The 23,310-nt window shown below is 44.3% G+C and overlaps 1 protein-coding gene across 1 annotated transcript in view; it reads right to left on the bottom strand.

Annotated features, from left to right (window-relative positions):
* Positions 1 to 23,280, bottom strand: part of mtus2b (microtubule associated tumor suppressor candidate 2b) — a 28,616-nt gene extending 5,336 nt beyond the window's left edge. The window contains exons 1-10 of the mRNA XM_056610767.1: positions 22,963 to 23,280; positions 14,438 to 16,366; positions 13,966 to 14,119; positions 13,345 to 13,554; positions 9,776 to 9,952; positions 7,766 to 7,843; positions 5,864 to 6,060; positions 1,954 to 2,020; positions 686 to 900; positions 170 to 275 (exon numbers count right to left, since the gene is read on the bottom strand). Coding sequence (XP_056466742.1) covers positions 170 to 275; positions 686 to 900; positions 1,954 to 2,020; positions 5,864 to 6,060; positions 7,766 to 7,843; positions 9,776 to 9,952; positions 13,345 to 13,554; positions 13,966 to 14,119; positions 14,438 to 16,150 — 2,917 coding nt within the window. The 5' untranslated portion in view covers positions 16,151 to 16,366; positions 22,963 to 23,280. The remainder of the gene's footprint in view (positions 1 to 169; positions 276 to 685; positions 901 to 1,953; positions 2,021 to 5,863; positions 6,061 to 7,765; positions 7,844 to 9,775; positions 9,953 to 13,344; positions 13,555 to 13,965; positions 14,120 to 14,437; positions 16,367 to 22,962) is intronic.
* Positions 23,281 to 23,310: the final 30 nt, after the last annotated feature.

The raw sequence follows: 23,310 nt of genomic DNA, 5'->3' as shown, positions 1-23,310 counted from the left end.
TTAATGTGTAGTTTAAAACAAACCAAAACTAGGCTCATGCTCATCGCTTCTCCAAATCATTTAGGAAGAATGCTCTAGGAGAGTTATGGAAAGACATCGTCTGGTATTCATGAGGTAATGAGAAGGTAATGGTCAGATAATGCTAAGGTTATGATGAGGTAACATGTACTTTTGACCGTCCTAGTGTTCTCCTCTCTCAGGGTGACTAGGGTGTCGTTGTGGGTCTTCTCCATCTCCATCAGGGACGCCTCGTGGCTCTCGCTCATGTCGTCGATCTGGGAACCAATCGGACCGTAAAAAAAACTCACGTAACCAATAGCAACCACTGCTCAACAGTCTGCCTCGGCTCCCAGTTGTGTACGGCTAGACGACTATAGTTAAAATGCACATACTACTACGTACGTATTCACTTATGTGCGTTTTCTGAGACACGCTCAAAACATTGTCCGGAAATGCAATTTCTAGCGGTGGCATTTAAAGGGTAACCATCATGCAGTTTTTTTTTTTTCTGTAAGATAATACTGCATTCTGTGCTGTGAAAAAAAACAAGGAAAAGTTGGATCATAGACGTCATGGAGTGCACTATTTCTTTGCGCGTTCCCCATTGGCCCTACTCTAAAAAACGACATCAACGGTAAAAAAAAAAATCGGGCGGGAACAGAGCTAATGTTGCAGACACACCCACCTGCTCCTCCTGGGAGGCGCGTAGCTCCTCCATCTCCTGCTGCTGCTCCTCCCGCAGGCGGAGGCTCTCCTCTGCGTGTCGGGCCCTCAGTCGCTCCTCCAGGGCCACCAGCTCCCCCTGCTGGCGTGACCGCAGCCCGCGCAGCTCGCTACGGAAGCGCCGCTCCAAGTCCTCCTTGTCCCGCTGCAGGTGCTCCCAGCGCGCCACGCTAACCGCTGCACGTTAAAGGGACACTGTGTAAACATTGCCCCCATCTAGTGGTACAATTGTATATTGCATTCAAACTAATAGTGCTCGCTGGTTCAAAAACTACGGCGGGCAGTATGTGCCAAGAAGCTGTGTCATGACATCCAATACTACCTCAGCGAGTCATTCGAGTGATGATGAGGTTTGTTATTTCATACTGCATTGAATCATTAGTGTAAGCTAATGATGTATGTGTAATTATTCCTCGCGCAAGATAGTGAATTATTTCAGTCAACATTCACGCTGGCTCAGAGTGAAAACGCGTTTCCCTTTCCTGTACCACGTAATGCTTTTTGTCCCTCTCGGCAGTTCATAGACCGGAAGAACATGGAAGCCTCCATGAAGCTTACCCGTCCTATGTTACTACATATGAATTACTCTTCGCTCAGGAGGATAAGTGAGATTTTTGACGGAGATAATTTTACACCAATGAGGACTTATTTATGAATGAATACGTTGATTTTAGGTAATAAATGACTTAAAATATTACAGTGTCCCTTTAAGGAGACAGCGTTTGGGTCACAAGAACGAAACGTTGAGGAGACGACGGTTTGCTTTACAAGCAAGGTACCAACGCTAGATTCTAAAGGCAAGGAAATTACCATTTATTTTACAAGGACAGAGCAGTTTGTGGTACAATTGCCAAACGTGTTCACAAGTGCAACGCCTAACACTGAGGAATCAATCGTTGAATGCAACACTTGACCCAAAGGCTGGGCAACAGCAGTTGGGGTTACGACGACTTCAATCCGGGATCGGAACTGCAGAAAGTGAGGCCTGCCGTAACATTTTGGTTTAAACGAGCATTGGTTTGTGATCAGAATGGTTTGTGCATTCTGATCTGCACTAAAATACTAATCTCTGTGTATATTATGAACCATCCTAGCTTTCTGCTTGGGTAAATTCTACTGAGATGTGCTATCATTTTGGGATTTGTAACTTACCGTTCAGGCTAGCCTGTTCCTGATCTATACTAGTCTCCTGACATGTTGTAGTTGTGGTAACATTGTGATGTCACTTACCCACTTCATCCCTGATCTTAGCGAGCTCCAGTGACAGCTCCCTCTGCTTCTCTATGGCACTCTCACTCTAAAAACACACACACACACACACACACACACACACACACACACACACACACACACACACACACACACACACACACACACACACACACACACACACACACACACACACACACACACACCACATTTTGAGATGGCAGAAAATGTATCAAATAAGTCTAGTGTGTAGTTACTCTTTAAGGTAAAGTAAGAAGTACCGCCCTTTGTATTGCCCACTTTAAAGAAAACGATAACAGACTTGATGTACTGATATATAGAGACAGATAGAGAGACAGAGAAGAGATAGAGATAGAGGGCAGAGAGAGAGAGTACCACAAGGCTGAGGGAGTTGAGTGTTTTCCTAAAGCAGCGGTGAAGTCATCTTTTCTAAAAGCTCCCAAGCAATGACGTGTTGTCGTGTCATGGTGGCGACTGCAGTGACCTCAGAGAGAAGGAACAACCATTTTTCATCCCGCTGTGGCAACTCGGCTCCTCCTCCTCAGCTCCTCCTAAACCCCCATCCCATAATTCATTACTCCTGCGTGTACACCGGTTTCCCCCCGGGAGCCCACTAACCCCTCTCTAATGTCCTGATCTCGAATTAAACGCCTCGCCATGGCAACCACATCCAGTTACCGGAAAGGTAAACAGGGATGTGTATGTAAGGGCGGCCATGCAGACGGACGTCCTCTAGCTAGAATGATCTCGCTCAATCCACTAGGAGCACAAATGTTGATCTTTGATGCTTTTAAAAAACCCTAGAACCAAAATAAGGTGCACACCTGTTCAGATAATAACACAGATAACATAATCAGGTTTACAATAATTAAATAACAGACATAATGCTGTGGTAGCAAACGGCCGCTTATTAGCTTGGTAGTCTCGTAATTAGTGTCTGATTTGCGCTCACACAAGCATTGATGCTAACACTAGCACCGTTGCTAAAACAAGCACTGATGGCTACACTGAGTTAACACTAGCACAGATGCCAACAGTAGCCCTGACGCTAACACTAGCCGTTATGCTAGCGGATGGAGGAAAGGAGACGGGGGCAGAGAGCGATGCTAAGCCTGCTTTGACTCAGCACATCCAGCCCCTCGACCCTCCCTCGTCTCCCACTCTCCCCCAATAGCTCCGACACTCCCTTCTTGCATCCACTCTAGTCAAATGCTAAAGGATGCTACGATGCTACGCTATGGCAGAGCAGACCAAAACAGACTTGAACGCAATCATGCACAAGCACATGCATAGACACTTACAGTGTCTGAGTCCAAATGGAAACGAGCACACACACACACACACACACACACACACACACACACACGAGACTCCCCCAAAACCCACTGCTGTGAAGCTTAGTTTGCGACAGAGCTGGAGAGAAACAGATAGAGAGGGTGTGTATGGGAGAGCGAGAGATGGGAGAGAGAGATTAAAGAGAGGGAGGGGAAAAAAAGAGATCGAGGGAGATCGAGAGAGAGAGAGAGAGAGAGAGAGAGAGAGAGAGAGAGAGTGAGAGAGCGAAAAGAGGTGATATAACAGAATAATAGAGAGAGGGAGAGAGAAACGCACACGGCATCAGAGCAGGAATGACAATCAGCGACAGACATAGAAACAGAAAGAGAGACTAGCATCAGACCTGGATGCTGGTGTTTTTTTTACCGTGGGCTCCAGACAGCGAATGGGATGGAGGACATTCTTAGCGCAGCCCAGTCCCATAGCATGCAGCCTAGCAGGCTAGCAGGCTAACAGACAGCATCATTCTGTCCTGCTGGAGTACCAGCCAGGATATAGAGTGCGAGAGCGCAGCAGGAGATACACAGAGTGAGAGAGAGAGTGAGAGGGAGAGAGAGAGAGAGAGAGGGAGGAGAGAAAGCAGTAAACAGAGGGAGAGGGATGCACCCTGCTAAGGGAGGGGGATGAAGGAAGAGCGATACAGAGAAGAGAGAGAGAGAGAGAGAGAGAGAGAGAGAGAGAGAGAGAGAGAGAGAGAGAGAGAGAGAGAGAGAGAGAGAGAGAGACTAGGAAACAAATGCAGAGGGGGACTTCCCCTGGTGAGGGAGGATGGGGAGGAGAGAAGAGGAGTTCAAGGAGGAGAGAGAGAAAGGAGATGAGACAACGAGAGGAGGCAAGGACAAGGGTAAAAAAAGGAGAGGAGAGAAAGAGAGGGGGATGAAGATGACAATAAGACAAGGGTGTTAGGAGAGGAGGAGACATTAATAATGAGCAGAGGATGGGAGGGAAGGAAAGAAGAGAATAGCATAGGAAAAGAGGGAATAGGAAAGTAAAGAAGAAAAGGAGGAGTTGAAGGAAAAGATGTCACAGGACACAGCCCTGACGTGATCCTTCCTGTAACAAAGACTGCCCAGCCCAGACTACACACAAATAGCAAAAGATAAGCACACACACCAGGGCAACAATTGGAGTAGAGAGAAGATGGAGGAGGATCAATAAATTGCCAATTAACCATGTCTCGTCATGCACACACACACACACACACACACACACACACACACACACACACACACACACACACACACACACACACACACACACACACACACACACACACACACACACACACACACACACGATGGCTGACCTTCTACAGATACTAATGGAACCATTTAATCACAAAATCATGTTTTTTTCTGGCTATAGCTTTAAGAACATTGAAACCAATCACAATTGATCTCAAAAACAGCACACTTTACATTACACAAGGATATCCACCATATCCACTCCTATGATACCTTTCAATCTCAACTGTGTCACAACACCACAATTCCAGCGCCCTGTTTCATCCTACATATCAACAATGTCTTTTGTGCTCCAATGACAAATCAATACACTAACCGATCAATACTCTTGGTCACGACAGGTCCTGGATCAAATCCCGGACCTGAGAGTAGACCGAGGGCGTGTCCGGGGTAACCACCCAGAACGCTTTCTTTGTTATCCACATCACACAGCTGTGTTTTTACTACAGGCTATAAAACATATTCCACTCCCACCAGCAGCGGCAGTGATGCATGCTGGGAGATTAAGTGAGACGGGGGAATTTCAGCGTAGTGAGCGATTTGGGTGAGGTAGGAGGAAATTAATGGAAATCCTGGGTTTGAAGCCCCCCATCAGGGCCACCCAATGCTAAGACATGCATGCACTCACGTTATCATCTCATGCTCTGGATAGAAGTGGATCGTACCAAATTGGCGGCATTTTTTATGTAACTTTCTGTATATCACTGAATATGGGCAGGCTTTAGTGAGATAACATGAAAGTCAGTATTTTCGAAGCAAATATTCAATTCCAAGCCGTATATAAAATTATTTCTTTCATAATTTAAAGTCAAATGCAAGGCTCTATTCTGGACTCTACTATAGCAGCAGAAATGTACAATATACAATATAATGATTTCCAATCACATATAAACACGGACACATGAGTCTGTTGTTTCAAAGGCTACTTCGACTTGAAATCGCCAAGCATTTTTTTTAAAAGCATTTTTTGAACGTCTGTTTTCTGACTCCTTATCAACAGGATAGTTAGGGAAGAGAGAGAAAAGCGGATTGACCAGACCATTCGACACCTCACGTAACCAATGGCAACCACTGCTCAACTGTGTCTCTTTGCGCCCAGTTCTGTACAGCCAGACGATGGGGGTCAACATGCTACGGATGTATTCACTTTTGTGCGTTTTTCGGAGACGTAGGCCTACTCAAAACACTAGTGGAAATATATACCAGGCTGGAATCTAACCTGTGGGTTGCCAAATGGCGTGGATATACATCCACGTGGTTGGCCCATCAGCCTCCAATAAAACACAATTTTTAAGCGTGGCTGAAAACCACAAAGCGCTCCTTCGACCCACCTTCTGGCAGAAGTGCTGGGTGGTGATGGCGAAGACCTCCAGGCCGAGCGACGCCTTCCTCAGCTGGGCCTGGAGGTACTGGACCTGCTGGGCCTGGTCCTGGCACAGACTGCGGAGCTGTTGCACCAGCGCCCGCTCGCTCTCCCCAACGCACTCGTCCCGGGGGCCAGCGTGGCCCGCGGGCGACTGCCCTCGGGCTACAGCGGAGAGAGAGAGAGAGAGGATTCTGGGTAAAAATCATAGAAGTAATAATAATTCTCTTCGTTGTCATTTGCACATAGTAGAGCGAAATTTAAATGTGATCCAGACGGTGTGATTCACAATTTTCTTTTTTATATATATGAAAGGTAAAAAATGTAAAAGAGCGAGGTCTCTGGATGAATCATTGACGTCACCCATTGGTTTCTAGACCGTTTAAGGGCGACGATTTACTGAGTGCGGCCGTTATGATTTATAATTTTGCCGAATGATTGCTTTGCAGAGGTGTATGCCCACTCATTCATGTACAATCCTTGCCAGACTTTTATAATTCTTTCAATAAAAATGTTTATCCTTGGCCTCGCAAACTACATAATATAAAAGGTGAACTACCCACTGAGATCCTAAACAAAGGAAGAAAAGGTTTATTGGTTAGAATGAAATCACACTGCTTGGTAGAAATGTGAACTCTACAGTAGACTGGGGTTGGGGGGCAGGGGTTGGGTGAGGTTGGGACAAAACAGTGGTACCCCTGGTTCGAGGGGATATTGGTCAAGACTGAGGTTCTTCTTTGTTATACCTACAAGGAATGATGGGGATGTGGGGGGTACAGTACAGAACACATGCCTAATAGTGGAAAGGTTGACGAAAGGTTGTGGGTACGAATACTCGATGTGTTTGGTAAATGGTAGCTGTGTGACTCGCTAACTGTGTCGAGTTACAACCGCACTGTCAAGCAGCCACTACATTATTAACGATTTAAAAAGGCATTGATATAAAATATGTATTTATTTACTGTAGTTGTGTCTGGTATTTTCCAACAAGATTACACTTTAATCCGATAGGATAAATACACTACAAATAGATAAATGCTGATTTGTGTAATTAATGAATAGTAATCTGACCTATGGCTGAAATTAGCTTGAGCTTTTCAGCCCAACGTAACTAGCATAATCACCATGGCAACGGCGGGTGTGGCATGGGTTGTAAAACACAGTAAGGCAAGAAAGAGACACAGAGGGAAAGAGAGAGAGAGAGAGCGGGGGAGAGAGAGATGACATACATTATTGAAGGAATAAAGGAACAATGCCATTAGGGTAATGACATTTTAGCGTAAACAAACCCAACCCACATGTACACATACACACACACACACACACACACACACACACACACACACACACACACACACACACACACACACACACACACACACACACACACACACACACACACACAAACACACTCACGCAAACACACAACAGTAGATAGTAACACAGACACATATGTACATAAACAAACACAGTAACACATACATATATATATATATGTATACATATATATACATATATATACATATATATACATACATATATACAGGCACAAAACACGGAAACACACAAACACACACACACACACACACACACACACACACACACACACACACCAGTAGATAGAGGCAAATGTACATCCACACACACGCACACACACACACACACACACACACACATACACACACACACACACACACACACAGTAACACATAAATTAACTAGAAAACATGGGCAAATACACACACACACACACACACACACACACACACACACACACACACACACACACACACACACACACACACACACACACACACACACACACACACACACACACACACACATTGTGATGTAATGTGCAAGGACTCACCAGGGGACTGTGGTTTGGGAGAAACCATTGTGAGGTGTTTAGGGGTGGCTGGGGAGCTATGGAGCTCCTTCCTGGACGCTGAGAGATTAAAACACTGTCAGAGACAGGACGACTACCATATACCATATACTATATTATATAGTACGATAATATGTAGTATATATTCATACTTAAAAAAATGCGCTGTATAATAATGTAGTATGTATTCATACATTCAAGAATAGTTGAAGACCGAATAGTTACATTATAATATGTATGACACAGCTCATACTGAATATAGGTTAGGTGTATTGATCAACATAGTCGTTCCCGACCAGTATGCCTGTTCTGTAAGGTTTGAGGAATTTATCACATACTCCTACGTATAGTTAGAATGACGTCATCTGACATTTGGATAGTCAGAAATTCAGTTGTCTATTTTGACCGTGAGCGTCACACGAACATGAAATATTTACTACCTATACAAATGTAAATTAAAATGTAAATCCTTCCACACGGTTATATAAGCGTGTGAATTTGAATCTGTTCATCTAAAAAAACGTAGGCTATATGGAGGAGGGGGCGTTTTCGTTGTACATGAAATTAGCAACACAACGTGGCCTTAAAGCCTACACGGGAAGAACATCAAAATAAACCGCTGCTCAGACGTGGCTTCAACATCGACACACACCGTACAGCGTTATACTAGGGTTGCATTTAAGCCCTTGTCCACATGGCGTTACGTTCTGCGCGCCAGTCTTGCAGCCAGCGCATCATTTTCAGAGCGCCCTGAAATCTGAAAAAAATCCCTCCGACCACCGACGTCACCGAAAGAACGCTGTCTGCGTGCGGAGTAGAGTGACGTTCACAAAGGTTTGAGGGAGACTGGCAAAAAAACGGATTTTTTCTCTAAGTTAAAGTTTTCTCTAAGTTAAAGTCTCATTTCAGTAGCAGTGAGAAAACGGCATTATGTTAGTATGTTGACGAACAAATAAGACCAATCATCAGGTTTTTTCAGTTCACACCTCGACCACTAGAGGGCACTGCTGCTGCTGCTGAGGCGACTTCATGGTCTATTTAACAAGGAAATTACTATTTAGCAAATGCTTCTTGTTATCCATCTTCTATATCAAATGACTATTACACCACTGCTGCTACACCACTGTAAGGCAGCTATACAATACCTTACCAACAACAACAACAAGCATTTATGCTTGTAAAATACGCATGGTAATAGAGTAGAATATAATATATATATAAAAAAATAATAATAATAATAATATATATATATATATAGATTGTACTGGCTATGTGCAAAAGATTTGTAAAAAACTGTATCTTTTGATTAGATACAGGTGACTAATAACTAATCAAACAATCCTACTAAAATATTCAGTAGCACTCTTATAACACTTTTGGAGCAAGTGGTGTGTGCAGACATACACGTGAGCGACTAGCAACTAGCTGCCTACCAAAGGGGCAACGCCAGAGTGTGTGTGTTGAGCCATGGTGTTGAGCTGTTTAGCTTCAGCTGTCTAGTGTCATGCGGTCAAACTGTTGTGTTCTGAAGCTCCTCCCACCAAGGCCACACCCCCTCCTCGCCCATCTAAAACAACCAATCAAAGCTCAAGTTCATGTTGTTTTGTAACTTTGATAACATCCTACCTCCAGTCCCATTGTCGACGGACAGAATGACCTTCAAGTGTTTGTGGGAACCTGATAGGGGAGCGTGAGTGAGTGTGTGTGTGTGTGTGTGTGTGTGTGTGTGTGTGTGTGTGTGTGTGTGTGTGTGTGTGTGTGTGTGTGTGTGTGTGTGTGTGTGTGTGTGTGCGTGCGTGCGTGCGTGCGTGCGTGCGTGCGTGCGTGCGTGCGTGTGTGCGCACACACACGTGTGTGTATGTGTGCACACGTGCATGTGTGAGAATGTGTTGTGTTTCAGCCTTGGCAACAACAGCCACAACAGTAGCGACACGAGGAGTGTATAAATAGACACCAACAGTAAACATGGCTACAGGACAACTCCAAGCTCACCTTGTGGGGACCCTCGAGCTGGGGAGCCCCGGGGAGGGGCAGCGGTGCGTCGCTGGAGAGCGGGGGTGGAGCCAGGACTGGGGGAGGAGCTAGGAGGATGGGGGCTGTTCCCCCGGGGGCCACTAGGGGGTGCTGTGACCCTGTGGAGAGACGCCTCTTCTCCCCCTCTGCTCGGGTCTGTGGAAAAGAAAGTCGGTTGTTGAGATTAATTGCTGTTTGTTGTTTTGTTTAATTTGTTTTGTCTTTTGTGTCACTGTTTTGTGTTTGTGTGAGCTTAAATCAGAAAACTAGAAATGTAATAGTTATTTCTGTGGCCTAATGTTCCACATTAAAAGTTAATTAGCATTGTTAGTGAACCATGAATTAATTTAATGATTTATGAAAATGATAATTAAATTATTTCAAATAATAGTTCCGGAGGATTAGGGTTAAATTATCAAAGTTGGCCGGAACGGTGCGCAGAAACACACACATTTATTCCACACACCATCTTCAAATAAATTGCAATAATTGTTAAAAAAAAACAATATCATATATATATGTTGCTTTACATCCTCAAATATGTCAGAATTACCTGCTCCACAGAATTAACCTTTATATTTCAACCCAGGCGCAGTATGAAACCGTCACACAATTTCTAAGAACAAGCATCAGGTCAATTTTCCATTGCAAATCTGCTTTGCCGTTTGTAAAGACTTTGCCACGGTACAGCAGGGTTGCCATGGTATCAGCCCTTTATCTTTGATAGAAGACATAAACAGATTGACATAGTCTGCCTCTCTGTTTGGGTTCCCATCTCCAGCTGTCCAGCAGATGTCCGATGACTCTTCACCTTGTTTCACAGATCCTGCCACTCCCATCTGCATTCACTTAAAGGTGACATACAATCAGGTGTGAGTCTGATTAGCCTTAACAAGCCGTTTTGAAAAACTCAAGTGTCAACCTAGACGTATGCTGGATGGATCAGTCCCATCAATCCGTCAATCATCTAGGTGGACACGCCCACCTATGATGCCAGAAGAGGCAGATTTTCAAAACGGCTTGTAATGATCACACTCACACCTGGTGGTATAATATGTCACCTTTAATTCCCCTCACCTGAGCGTCCTTTCACCTGCCCCTCACCCCCTGTCACCGTTCTCTCCTCATTTATACCAGTCCACTTCATTTGGTCACTTGTCGGTTCGTTATATTTGTCATGTCCCTTGGTCATTGTTGGGCTCTATTAGTCTTTTCTATGCCAGTTTCTGGGACCGAGATTTTGGCGTTTTCTTAATTAAAAGCCTTTGTGTGTCATTCCCCAGAGTTCTTGTGTGCACATGGGTCCTTTATCTCTTGTTCCTTTTGCCTTGCTAGACCTTGCCCTGTCACAGATGGGCATATGGAAAGCAGTTGGGTGTAAACAGCTAAATTATTCATCACTTCCGTGATTAAGTATTTGGCCTGTAACTATTTGCATCCATTAAACAATTCTGTTGTGGGATTTAATTACCACAATAAAACATAATATAAGAAGATATCCGACCTAAGGACTTTCACACAGATATTTTAAGAGTTATCTTTCAATTACAGCAATCCCCAAGACCATTAAAAGCTTCCATGGAATGGGTCCATCTAAATGCCGCATTGAAACATTCACCTTGGTCACTGCAATCAATAACTTCACAGGCACGCACTCGCACGCACACACACACACACACACACACACACACACGCACATACACACACACACATAAATGCCGCTTCTCATTTTGCTCATGACATCTGTCTACAGATTGTAAATTTGATATCAAACACTGCATGGACATTAAATGTTAAATCTGCCATAACCCTAACCCCCTCTTACAGTTAATTAATAACCTTATTAATAATTCATTGACTCACATGTAATTCAGCCTTATGTGCACTGTACCTTACTGCTGTACTTTTTCGAGGCAGTTTAAACTGCCTGGAAAAGATACAGCAGAATTATCAGCCAAGCCATGCCCATTATTTAACTAATCAGAAAGCTAATACATCTCCATTGCTTCATTGACTGATGTAGTTTTGTACAAACAAAGAGATCACGTGTCTTATAGGAACCACATAGTGTAGATACTAAATAATAGATGTAATGGAACAAGCTGGAAGCTTGAAGCAGAATCAGCCAGAGAGAATCCCCCTGGTAGGACCGATGGTGGCTGTGCTCTCCGGAGGCCATGAGACGAGGTACGCGATTGGCTGAGAGATGGAGGCTATCGGTTAGTGAATCCCACAGAGTTCGAAGGTAACTATCAACCCCTTACTGAGACTTACATACATCCTCAGACCCCACCTCTCACCCCAACCCAATCGGGTAATACAATTCACTGTCTAGCAAATATAATGAAATTAAAAATAATTTTGTTGCTTGTTGTTAAAGATTAACATTAAACACATTTTCAAATATTAAATGAAAATCAACAAAAAAAAAAACCTTTTCGTGTTGACGGCACCATGTCCGAGTAGGCAGACCTGCCCCTTTTGATTAGTTCCTTTTTTTCTACCTTAAAAATAAATCAGCAACGAGAACCGATCTGAATACTGTTTCAAGCCTTGAATACACAATCCTCGCATATAACGATATTTTAGTTTTATCTGATATCTGTAAAGTAATACATCCCTCATCATCATCTTCTCGGTTGGAGTGGTGTCCATGACAATCGCTAGCTGTCAGAGCTAGCACCACATGAGGAAATCCTAGCTGTGAGTCTCAATAAGCATGCTTTGGCTGCATACTGAGAGATCTAGCACAACCGTCTGAAAACAAAGGGCTTTGGGTTACATACTGTCTCAGATGCTCCCTCGTATTTCAAAATAATAGCGGTCGTGATTGAGACGGAATCCGAGGTTATTTCAATGAGAAGACACGAGGGAACCAAGTCTCACGCTTTTGATGAATCGAAGCTGAGAAAAATCTAAAGCCGTTCTTAATAAAACTCCAGAATTCCGACTCACCAGCAGAAAGATCATTCTAGCCCTCTCCGTCTCGATCAGAATGAATGAGTAGTTCAGTGTGACTCCAGTGAGTCTGCACTTGAAGACCACCTTCTGTGTCAGACAGCCACTAATGCTCTGACACTGGGGAGGAGATGCTAGCAACTAATCAGCCGATCAGAACTGAGGACGTATTAGGCCAGTAACTAACCAACAGAGAACATGGCTTCTATGTGACAAATTGTACAACCAACTCATATGCTCGTATGCTCATATTTGGGGAGGTGAAAACAGGGGCAGTCTCAACCTTACATTCAAATATTCTATACATATCTATGACTTTATATTATAATCCTTGTGTTACGTTCAACTAAGTAAACAAAAGGAAGGACAAACTAGGAAAGTTAAAGGGGACATATGGTGGTATAATAAGTCCCCTTTAAGGACATGTACTGTAGACCTGAGTCATCATCCATCCATCCATCTATTCGCTTTCCCTAATTATCAACATTAGGGTCAAGGGTAAAACGGCAAACCGGTGCATGAACAAGTGTCCTTTCCCAGCGAAACAAACAAATGATGAACAAATAAAGGACCAGAAAGATATGGCTCACGTTGATGAGGTTGACAGGGGTCGCTGTCTCCTGATTGGTTGCTGCTAACGGACGAGGGGCTGCCACTGCGGGCGAATCCGAAGGAGGCCCGGCGAGCGGGTGGTAGGGCAGAATATCCCGGGGGGCGGAGCCCCGACTGCCCCGCCCTCAGCAGGGGACCGGTGGGTGTGGCTAGAGACTCATGGGTGTGGCCTGGCTTTCTGGTCTCTCCTGGAGGTTGAAGGACAGCATTATAATTATATTTAGATTTGACGATAATAATAACCACAATAATTATTTCAATCATTTCATGAATAACATATAAAGGAATCACTTTAATCACAATTTACAATTATACTGCTTAAATTACATGAAATTCTTAAATTGCTGGAACGTGAATTAAATTGCCTCGTAAGGAAGGAAAACAATAGACAAAGAAGTACGTTTATCGAACAGAAAAAAAGCACTTGCATTAGAGCATGAGATACAATCATTGAATTTGAAATAAACATGATTTTAATTAGAATTTGATTGAATTCAAAGTGAATTTAAAAAGCCTTATCCACCTTCTATTTCCCACCCTTTTAATGTGACATGAATCTCAGATGTGAATCATGTTCAGGTAGCAGAACGCCCCCTCACCTGAAGGGTCCTCGTGACCGGGGCCCCCTGCTGGCCTTTGAACCTTGAATGGAGTTTTAGTTTTGGCGGGCTGTTGCCTGGCGACAGCGCCAATCCCTAATTGAGGCTTCATGGTTCTCGGAGAGCGAAACATACCTCCTGTTTCAGCAGGGTGCTGAAAAGGAACATTTTAAACACAGAGACCACCAACATCAAACAAAGATAATGTAGAAGGAAAGGAAATAATTATTGTAAATATATGATATGAGTGTGTTTCCACACTTTGATTACATAAAATGTACCCATGTCCATGTTTACATGTACCCATGTTCATGACCCATGCACTGCTTTTATCATGAACTTGTCTGTTTTCTTGAATTCGTGTGTCATCTCACATGGCTGAAGACATGCAAAAGAAGCTCCAAACGAACCACAAAGTTATTTGAATTAAATGGAATTGAAACAGCAGGTGATTGTGCTGAGGTAGACTTACCTCTTGGAGATATTTGTTAGACGGCTCACTGTGGAAGTTCTCCTGCTTCCTGCTCCCTTTATGAGGAGAAGAAGAAGGCCTCCCGCTCGAAGTCTCCCCCGGACCCGCTGGACAGTGTCCAGCCTTCTGCATCTCCTGCCGGTACTTATCAAAGAGCTGGTTGGAGGAGCAGAGGACTGCTGCACCCTTCCCCTGGATATGCTCTTTCCCACCAACAGAAGGAGAAGGATGGGCGGAAACTTCACTTGGCACATCTGTCCCTTCTGGTTTGGTCGGAGGACTCTTCCGAACGTAGGTGATGATTTTCGGCCTGATGGTTTGAGGTTTCTTAGGGGGTGAGGACATCCTGTGGTCAGACTCCTTCTGTGGAGGGTTGGCGATGGGTTTGGGTATACCACTGTTGAGGCCCGCCTTGGCGGGGGGTTTGACCGAGGTGGTGGACCTGAGAGGGGATTCACTTCGCTCCTGGCTGGGTGCCCTGGTTCTCCCTACCTTGGCGGGAGAAGCAGGATCTTTCCTCTTGGGGGAGCTGGTGATCTTGGAAGGGATGGGAGAGACCGGTCTACTAGGGCTTCCCCATGGCTTTCTCCTCTCCAGACTGAATGCATGGCTGTTCTCGAAGGACCCCTGCTTTTTAAAGGAGTTATCAAACGAGCCTTGCTTCTTCAAAGTGCTCTCGAAGGACGGCTGTTTGTTTAATGTTCTGTCAAAAGACTTTTGCTTGTTGACTGATTTGTCAAACGAGGCTTGCTTACTCACTGGTGCTATGGAATACTGAGGATTATCATTCATATCGGGGACCTCGTCTGCCTGGGTGCTCTGGTCTTTCTTCTTGTCGTTGACCTCGTGCTGGTCGGCCAGTCCATTGAAGCCATCATGGTTCTTGTCTCCTCGATGTCTCAGGTTGAGGTTGCCTCTGTGCTCTTCCGTACCTGGGTTGTGCTGTTTGCCTGGAGGAACTTTGTTGTTGATCTGTTGTGCTTCTAGAATGAGGTCCTCGGACAGGACTGAGGTTGAGTTGCGGTTCATGTTCAGGTCTCTCCTGTTGAGCGTTGTGCTTATCATGGGGGTGGAGGCGTGGCGGTTGGGTTTGAGGGGGGGGACCTTGACTCTGTCGGAGATAGCGCTGGATGACAGGGTGAGGTCTTCTGAGAAGGTTCGGTAAGGCCCAGTCGTTCGGCCCGAGGTGTCCAGAGCACTGGCCAAGCTCCCGCCCAGACTTGACATACAGGAAACAAACAACTCATTTTCGGAGCTCAAATCTGTCCTGGTGAAGCATTCAGCCATGTCAGGACCGGAAGTATTGGCTCCATGCTCCTTGGGTCCATGTCCTCCCGACCTTCTCTCTGCTTTGTGCTCAGTGTCACCGAGTTTTGTCTCCACCAAGGGACGGCTTTTCTGCTCGGTGACCCCCTGAAAGTCCTCTCCATCCTCCACCAGGAAGGCCTCTAGCTCCTGGCACTCCAACATCTCAAACTCGGCCAGCTCTGGGTCATCGCACTGGGACTCTGTGCCCCAGATCACCACTTTGTCTTGGGGTCCCGTGTCTGTGGTCAGGATGGACAGGGTGCCCGCGTCCTCTGTAGCACCATCGCCACCACCCTCAGCTGGGATGTCGTTGGCATTGCTGTCGTCGTCGGCAACCAAAACAGCATGCCCGTTGTTGTTCTTCCCCTCCCCCTTGACGACCGGATCTCCTCGCTCCTCGCTCATCTCCCAAACTACTAGTATAGATCTCACTCTCTGTGGCCCTAAGGAGCAGCTGGAAAATCAATCGTCCTTCGCATCCAATTACGAAAATTTTTCCTTTTCCTCCCAGAAGGAGCTTGTAATTCCCTCAGTGCCCAAGAGGTTTCACATATCAGCACTCCGTGTAGATCTCCGGTAGGACAACAGTAAAGAAAGGGCACTGGGAAGAGTTTCGTTATCCTATTGAAATTAAAACAGACACAAAAAATACCATTAAACAAGTTATGTTTCTCTGAGGCTGCTTAATAAACACACGCAAACACACACACACACAGCGGTTTTTGTATTTTGTGATGGCTCTCTACTAGCTGTTGGCTAGAAGAGAGTTTTAACATCAGACACTGCCCTATAAACATCAGGGCAGTGTCTGGTGCTAAAGCTTTCTCTTCACCATCAGCATAACCTGGCTATACATCAGCCGGCTGACAGCTTGGGGATTTGCTTCCTGGATAGATGCTAAAAGAGTCTTCCATGTTTTTAATCAGTGAGCAGAGACATCCAAGGGCAACGTTTCTCATCTGGTGTGGTGACATCCAGACATCCAGCCAATCTACTGCTCCATCAGAAGGTTTAGAAAACAATCAAGATAGAACTTGTTCTCTAATGATGACTATTATGCAATTCTGTTTGCCGGCTTATTGAACAAATAAATAAAAAGCAGTAAATATTTTTGCACTATAAATTTCATCTATACAGCCCGGGAAAGCCTAGCAGTCTTAATAACTCAGAATTCAGATTGTCAAATAGTGGTGATACTATTGTTGAAGGGCCTTATGCAAACTATAAGAGGTTCAGAATGAGAAGCTTTGTCTGCTGAATCAGATATCCTTCTTTTCACAAAAAACCAATTTTTTCAAAAAAATAATTTAAAGGAAAACAAATTATCTGGATTGGCCCTCTCAAGTTCACACCATCCCTGAACAAATACAGTATACCTATGTATTGTAGTACAATGTATGATCTGCCCACAGTTCAGCAGACAATATGATCGAAAATAAGATAGCGAGTAACAATTTTCCTGTGACACAAAGTGCCAAAGTTAGACAGACATAAGACAATTAGACAGACATACAATCAATCATAAAGTGTGTACAATATATACACAGAAAAAAACAGTCCAATCATAAAAACACAAAATATATCGTAGACAGTCTCCAAGTCTCTGTCCTGCACAAGATAATACAATGACAATTCTTGTACAAGATAACACATATAATCACCTACTCGCAGCCTTTAAGTAATGAATCTAACAGACTCTGGGATAAATGCCTGCTTGTACCTTTTCCTTCTCTGTTGTGATTCCCTATACATCCCGCTTGAGGGTAAGAACAACATTATGTACATGGATCCACACTACAGTATGTACAGAACAGTCCACAGAAGGTTCTACAGTACACTGGGGACAAGGAACTGGGGCGATGCCACTCGTGATTCTCTACTTTGTTCTTCCTGTGTTCTTCTTCATAGCGAGGAAGAGGAGTACTGTCGAGATGGGAGCAGTGGAGACTGGCCATTAGGGAAATAAGTACTTATCTTCATACAGGGAACATCTGACTGAAGGGACAATAAAGAGCGTATTACTTTCAGAGAGTCACTATAGTTTGAAATGTGTATCCTTTCACTTTGGGTCCAATTTCATGTCATTCATTTGGACGCACACACTCAATTTTCATTTTACTCACATCTTTGTCAGTTCAATGTTGTGTTCACAAATTAGGCTTGAAATCCCTTTTGAATTACTGTTTAAATATTAATGATTCTATAATCAATCCTTGTCAAATTATAAGTGTAAGTTTATAAGTGTATTGTCTTACATGAAAATTAATAGAAGCTGTTTTTTCTTATTGCAATTACATGCTTGAGTTTCAACAATACAAGCAAGTAATTACAACATAATTATTATACACTATATATGAGGAAAATATGTACTCATCATAAACTTCAACAACAGATAAAAAACAACAACAACAACAAACTATCGTATTGTAGAATGAGATGTCTGCCACTCCCAAGTCCATGATCACCCTGACTGGTTAAATATACATCACCAACATGTGGCGGTGACTAGCCCAGGGAGTCAGCTCTCTAAATATTTCACACATATATGTTCTGCGTTCGGGAAATCCAATTTTCCAGTTCGCTGTAAATGGTTAGTTACAGTCTGAAAATATAACACACATCGAGCCACAGAATCGGAACAGAACTGTATTTGGCCTTTGAGGTTTTCTCCCCCAAAAAATCCAAAACCATTTACAGCTAATTCAAAACAGAATATTATTGTTTTTTGGATAGGGTTAGGTTTAGGGTTGCAAATGTACAAGGAATTAATCTCAGTGCAGGTATAGTCATGTAGGATAAAAACACAAATAAAATGACTAAAGTGATAAAAGATAGAAGCAGAAATATATATTGGGTATATGCAATAGTTGCAATGTAATATGCTCAATTCAAGTTAAAGATACACGTCATTAATGAGCAGGTCGTAGATCAAAGATGCCTTCAGCCAGACTGCAGATAGTAGGGGCTATGAAACCAGAAGTGTCCGGTTGGGAGTCAAACACCCCGTAACCACTCCCCCACTATCCTGTCCCTTATATATCATGGGAGACAGAGCTTTCTGTAACGCCGCTCCCTGTCTTTGGAATGCTCTCCCTGACCACCTGAGAGCACCACTGACCCTGGACACTTTTAAAAAAGGCCTAAAAACCTACCTTTTTAAAAAAGCCTTTCATTAGTTGTTTCCTTTGGAGAGACGTTCTCTCTCCAAATTTTAACTTTAACTTTTCTTTAATTAATTTATTTATTAATTAATTTATTTTTTATTTATTTTTTTCTTATGTAGCACTTTGAGATTGTTTGCTCAATATAAAGTGCATTACAAATAAAATTCATTATTATTATTATTATTCTTAATCGGTGAACACCAAATAATGTCTCCTTCATGGGCAGTAGACCTGCGGTGGGAATAAATGTGCTGTAGCAGTGGTCACGTTCCACTTCTCACCCTCTAGATCCCAGCCGCCAACTGGGAGAACATAAAGGGGTTGGGGGGGCACTGGCTACACTTGACCCCCTAAAGAGGAGCAGGTACAGGGACCCTCGAGTGCCAGGGGTCCCCGCTAAGCGCCTGGGAGCTTGAACACATCATTACAGTCGCTGCGCTCAAGTGGCCCCTGGCTCACTGCGTCGCCTATATTAGCATACCAGATGTTTTTCGGAATATTAACCACGATTTGGATTTCATGTCATTAGCAAGCTACTTCCATAATCATTTGCATAATCAGCTATATAAATATAAAAAATATTAACGGATGAATGATGTATAAATATAAAACCACTGGACTCTGATTAAAAAATGTACACAAATTAAGGCAGACAACCCAAAATGCATTATTTTGAGGAAAGTACCTTGGAGTTCCAGCTGTGATCTATCAGTATGCAGAGCCCAGTATCTTGTTCCAGATGGTCTTCCTCCCCACTTTATGACTTGTGTCTCTAACTATAATGAGTAGACTATAAAACTAATTAGCTATGAAAGCTTGCATGTTTTTGTGGTTATCCGTGTCAAAGGTTTCTGATGAAATCATGATTCAGGGTTGATTGTTGAAGTTTGGACAAAAACTGGAAAGAACTTGCTGTGACTTGCTAGTCAAGGCAACTCGTCTATCAGGCTTCGAAACATGCTGTTTACTTTGCTAACCTAATACAAAGAAAGTATTTCCACAGAAAGCGTTTCCTTCAAAGACTTTTAGGAGAAGAGCATCATGCTAAACATCACATAAAGTGTATCAGTTTAGCGCCTTATCACAACAAATGTCTCCTTCACTGAACCCATACACAATGGCACCCTTGAAGAACACATCGCCGTCCAAACAAGGCCCACGTCGCCCCATCTCCAACCCCTCTGTCTTGAAGAGAACGTGTCCCCTGGCATGTTGGGGTCGCTGCAGTGGGATCGAAGGGGGCCGATATCCCTTACAGATACAGCAGCCTTCTAAAACGCTGTCACAGCAGCATCTGCAGCCCGGCTCATGCTGTTGCTTTTGCTGATGCTGCTGCTGCTGCCCGGCTGGGTGTCTGTCCCCGTTACAGGGCGACTCACTCGTTAACCACGCACTACTTAGCCATTTAGCACATGCTTTCATCAAAAAACGACACGCAGCACATTTTCAACTGAAATCTAATTTTAGCCGCGCATCTTGGTCGAGGATAACTGCAGGATTATTGCCGGATATTGGGGTCTGAGCCCAGAATGTTTGGGCTGGTATAGTCAAACACAGGACGAATAGAATACACTGCCCCTACTTTACCAAGAATGTGCGATACCCAACGTGTTTATGCTGATGATGAACTCCTTCAATAATGCGATTTGACCAGCCATGTCCGGATCAGATTGGTGGTGTGAGGAAGAATAACAGACCACAATACCAAGTGTTCAATGCTAGTTTGTGTGTAGAACAAGATATGATTTCATGATAGATATCTTAGGCCAAGGATAAGATATCTCCACTATGGCTCTCTGTGACTGTGTTCAACACGTCCTATATAAGATAAGCAAGAACACAGAGTTAAAGGCATCAGTAAGCCAACACGCACACACATGCAAACGCACACAAACACACATGCACAAGCAAACTTGAGAAACCGGTTCAAAGATCCTATGTTTGTTTAAGACACAACATCAGACGATGTTTTGCATTTTTTTTTACTGTAAGGCGTGCGTGGGCGCCTGTCTGCTATTCCCTGGAGCATGCTGAATCAAAGACTGCAGTGCTGCAATAAATTACAGATTTACAAATTCGGTTTGGCTGCATGGGGATTGAGCATTAGCAACTTGATACTTTAAGGAAGCACTTCACACGATCATGCAGACATTTTAACACCAATCCCAGCAACGGTCAATGAGGATTGTCTCTAGGGTGAAAATATCCTTTCCGAGCTCTCGATCTTCCCAAAGAAGGGATGGGGCACAGGGATAAATCGACCAACTGTGAGGTTACCCCCCTCTCTCTCTCTCTCTCTCTCTCTCTCTCTCTCTCTCTCTCTCTCTCTCTCTCTCTCTCTCTCTCTCTCTCTCTCTCTCTCTCTCTCTCTCTCTCTCTCTCTCTCTCTCTCTCCCTCTGTGTTTTTAGAGAGGACTGAACCGTATGATGTGTTCTGTGTAGGCGGAGGTTGATCTCTCATTCTCTTTGGAGCTCCAGAGGGGATGCTCTCAGCTGCTCTGCCTGACTGAGGAGGTGAGGGGGGGAGGCAGATGGGAAGAGCACGGTAACATAAAGCAAATCTGGTTTGTGTGACCGATGACAGGCTTCCTGGTGTGGAAGGGGACGTTTAGCCGTGGTCAGCGCCCTCACTGCTTCAGATCAGAGGCGTAACCAGAAGCTTATAGCACAGCGGCCACCTGTGTGTGTGTGGGTCTGTTTATTTCCTGTTTCTGTCGGTCGTGGAAAAGCAGCCCTCAGCTCATCCACACCATGTGACGGCGTCATCACCCCCACGCGGCATGAAGGGATGGAGGACTAGTATAGCCCTCTCCTTGGCAACAAGCTCCGCCCCACCCCCAACCAATTGGCCGTTCAAATATGACCCACCTCCCCCCCTGGTGTCCAATACCTGCTCACTGATGTGTAACATAGAGGCAATCTGTCTCTCCATAGACTGTTTGTGTGTGTGTGTGTGTGTGTGTGTGTGTGTGTGTGTGTGTGTGTGTGTGTGTGTGTGTGTGTGTGTGTGTGTGTGTAAACCCATGGAAGATGAATTAAGACTACATCTGTTGAATATCCTTTACCAGAAACGGTTATCAGTTGGGATATACCTTAACTAAAGAATGACCTCCTGAAATATTGAAGATGCACTGAAAATGGAGCAGCCTCTCTCGTTCGCCCTCTTTTTTCTTTCTCATTCTCCCGCCAATCTCGCCCCGCCCGTTTAACCCTTCTAGCAACTCACTCTGTCTCTCTGTGTCGCGCGCGCGCACACACACACACACACACACACACACACACACACACACACACACACACACACACACACACACACACACACACACACACACACACACACACACACACACACTTTCCCATGTTAATGAGTTAACCAGTTAACCTGCTGACGCAAGACGTTCAATTACTATCTCTACTAATATAAATAAAGGTCACCTTCATCCGAAGATTGTTCCAGAATATCACACTTCTACCACATTTCTCAAATCACATTTCCCTATCTCTCTCCCTCTCCCACTCTGAAGTACGGTCGCTGTACCTCAGTCTGTCTCTCGGCAGGTTGTATTCACATCCCAGCCACAGCTGATGCCAATTACAAGGAACGGTGTGTCCACATACACAACAACAACAACACAGGACCGGAATATAATGACACCTTCTTGGAATAGGCCTACAATTTACCGTGTTTATGGAAACATAAACACGGTTACTATTTAAAGAGATAGTTTGGGGTGTGGGGGTTTCAACCCCCAATAAAGACCCCGCGATGCCCCCCTTCTCACACTGTCATGGTCACGAGCAAATTTTCACACTCACACCAACGCTTGATTTGTATCAGACATGATCCGTCGTCGCGCAAACACCAACGATGTGGGCGTAGAAAAATACTAATTGATCAGCATATCGGCGACAGCGCGTCGCAACAGCGTGTCACCGTGGGCGCATCACATTTGAAAAGGTTAAATTCTTCTGGCTGATTCCAGATAGGCCTTCATTAATGACAAACCCATATTGTCTCTCTTCTTAACATGTGGTATTCATATCATATCTCACCTGTTAAGACTCATACAATCCGTTCAGGAATCGCGCCTTGGGGAGGAATCCCATCGACCAGCAGAGAAGTGTCTGCAGCATCGCTGGAAAACAGGGAGGTGAGGTGTGGACTGTGGAGGGCTCCTCGACGTCCACCTGGCCCTGGGGTTATGTCGCCACCTGGTGGTGGAGCGTAGTCACTGCCCGGTGTTTCATCGGCGAACCAAACCCCCGCGCACCACACTACTTTTAGATCTGTCCCTCTTAAAACGCATGATAGTTACTATAGGCTCGTAAGGTTACCTCATGATTTATGCTATATACATGATCTCAGCTTCATGAAATTAAATTACGGACAAGAAGATGAAT

Source organism: Gadus chalcogrammus, chromosome 16 (assembly GCF_026213295.1).
Source record: "Gadus chalcogrammus isolate NIFS_2021 chromosome 16, NIFS_Gcha_1.0, whole genome shotgun sequence".
Lineage (NCBI taxonomy): Eukaryota > Metazoa > Chordata > Actinopteri > Gadiformes > Gadidae > Gadus > Gadus chalcogrammus.
The sequence above is the reverse complement of the archived record's forward strand: the minus strand, read 5'-3'. Positions and strand labels throughout refer to the sequence as shown.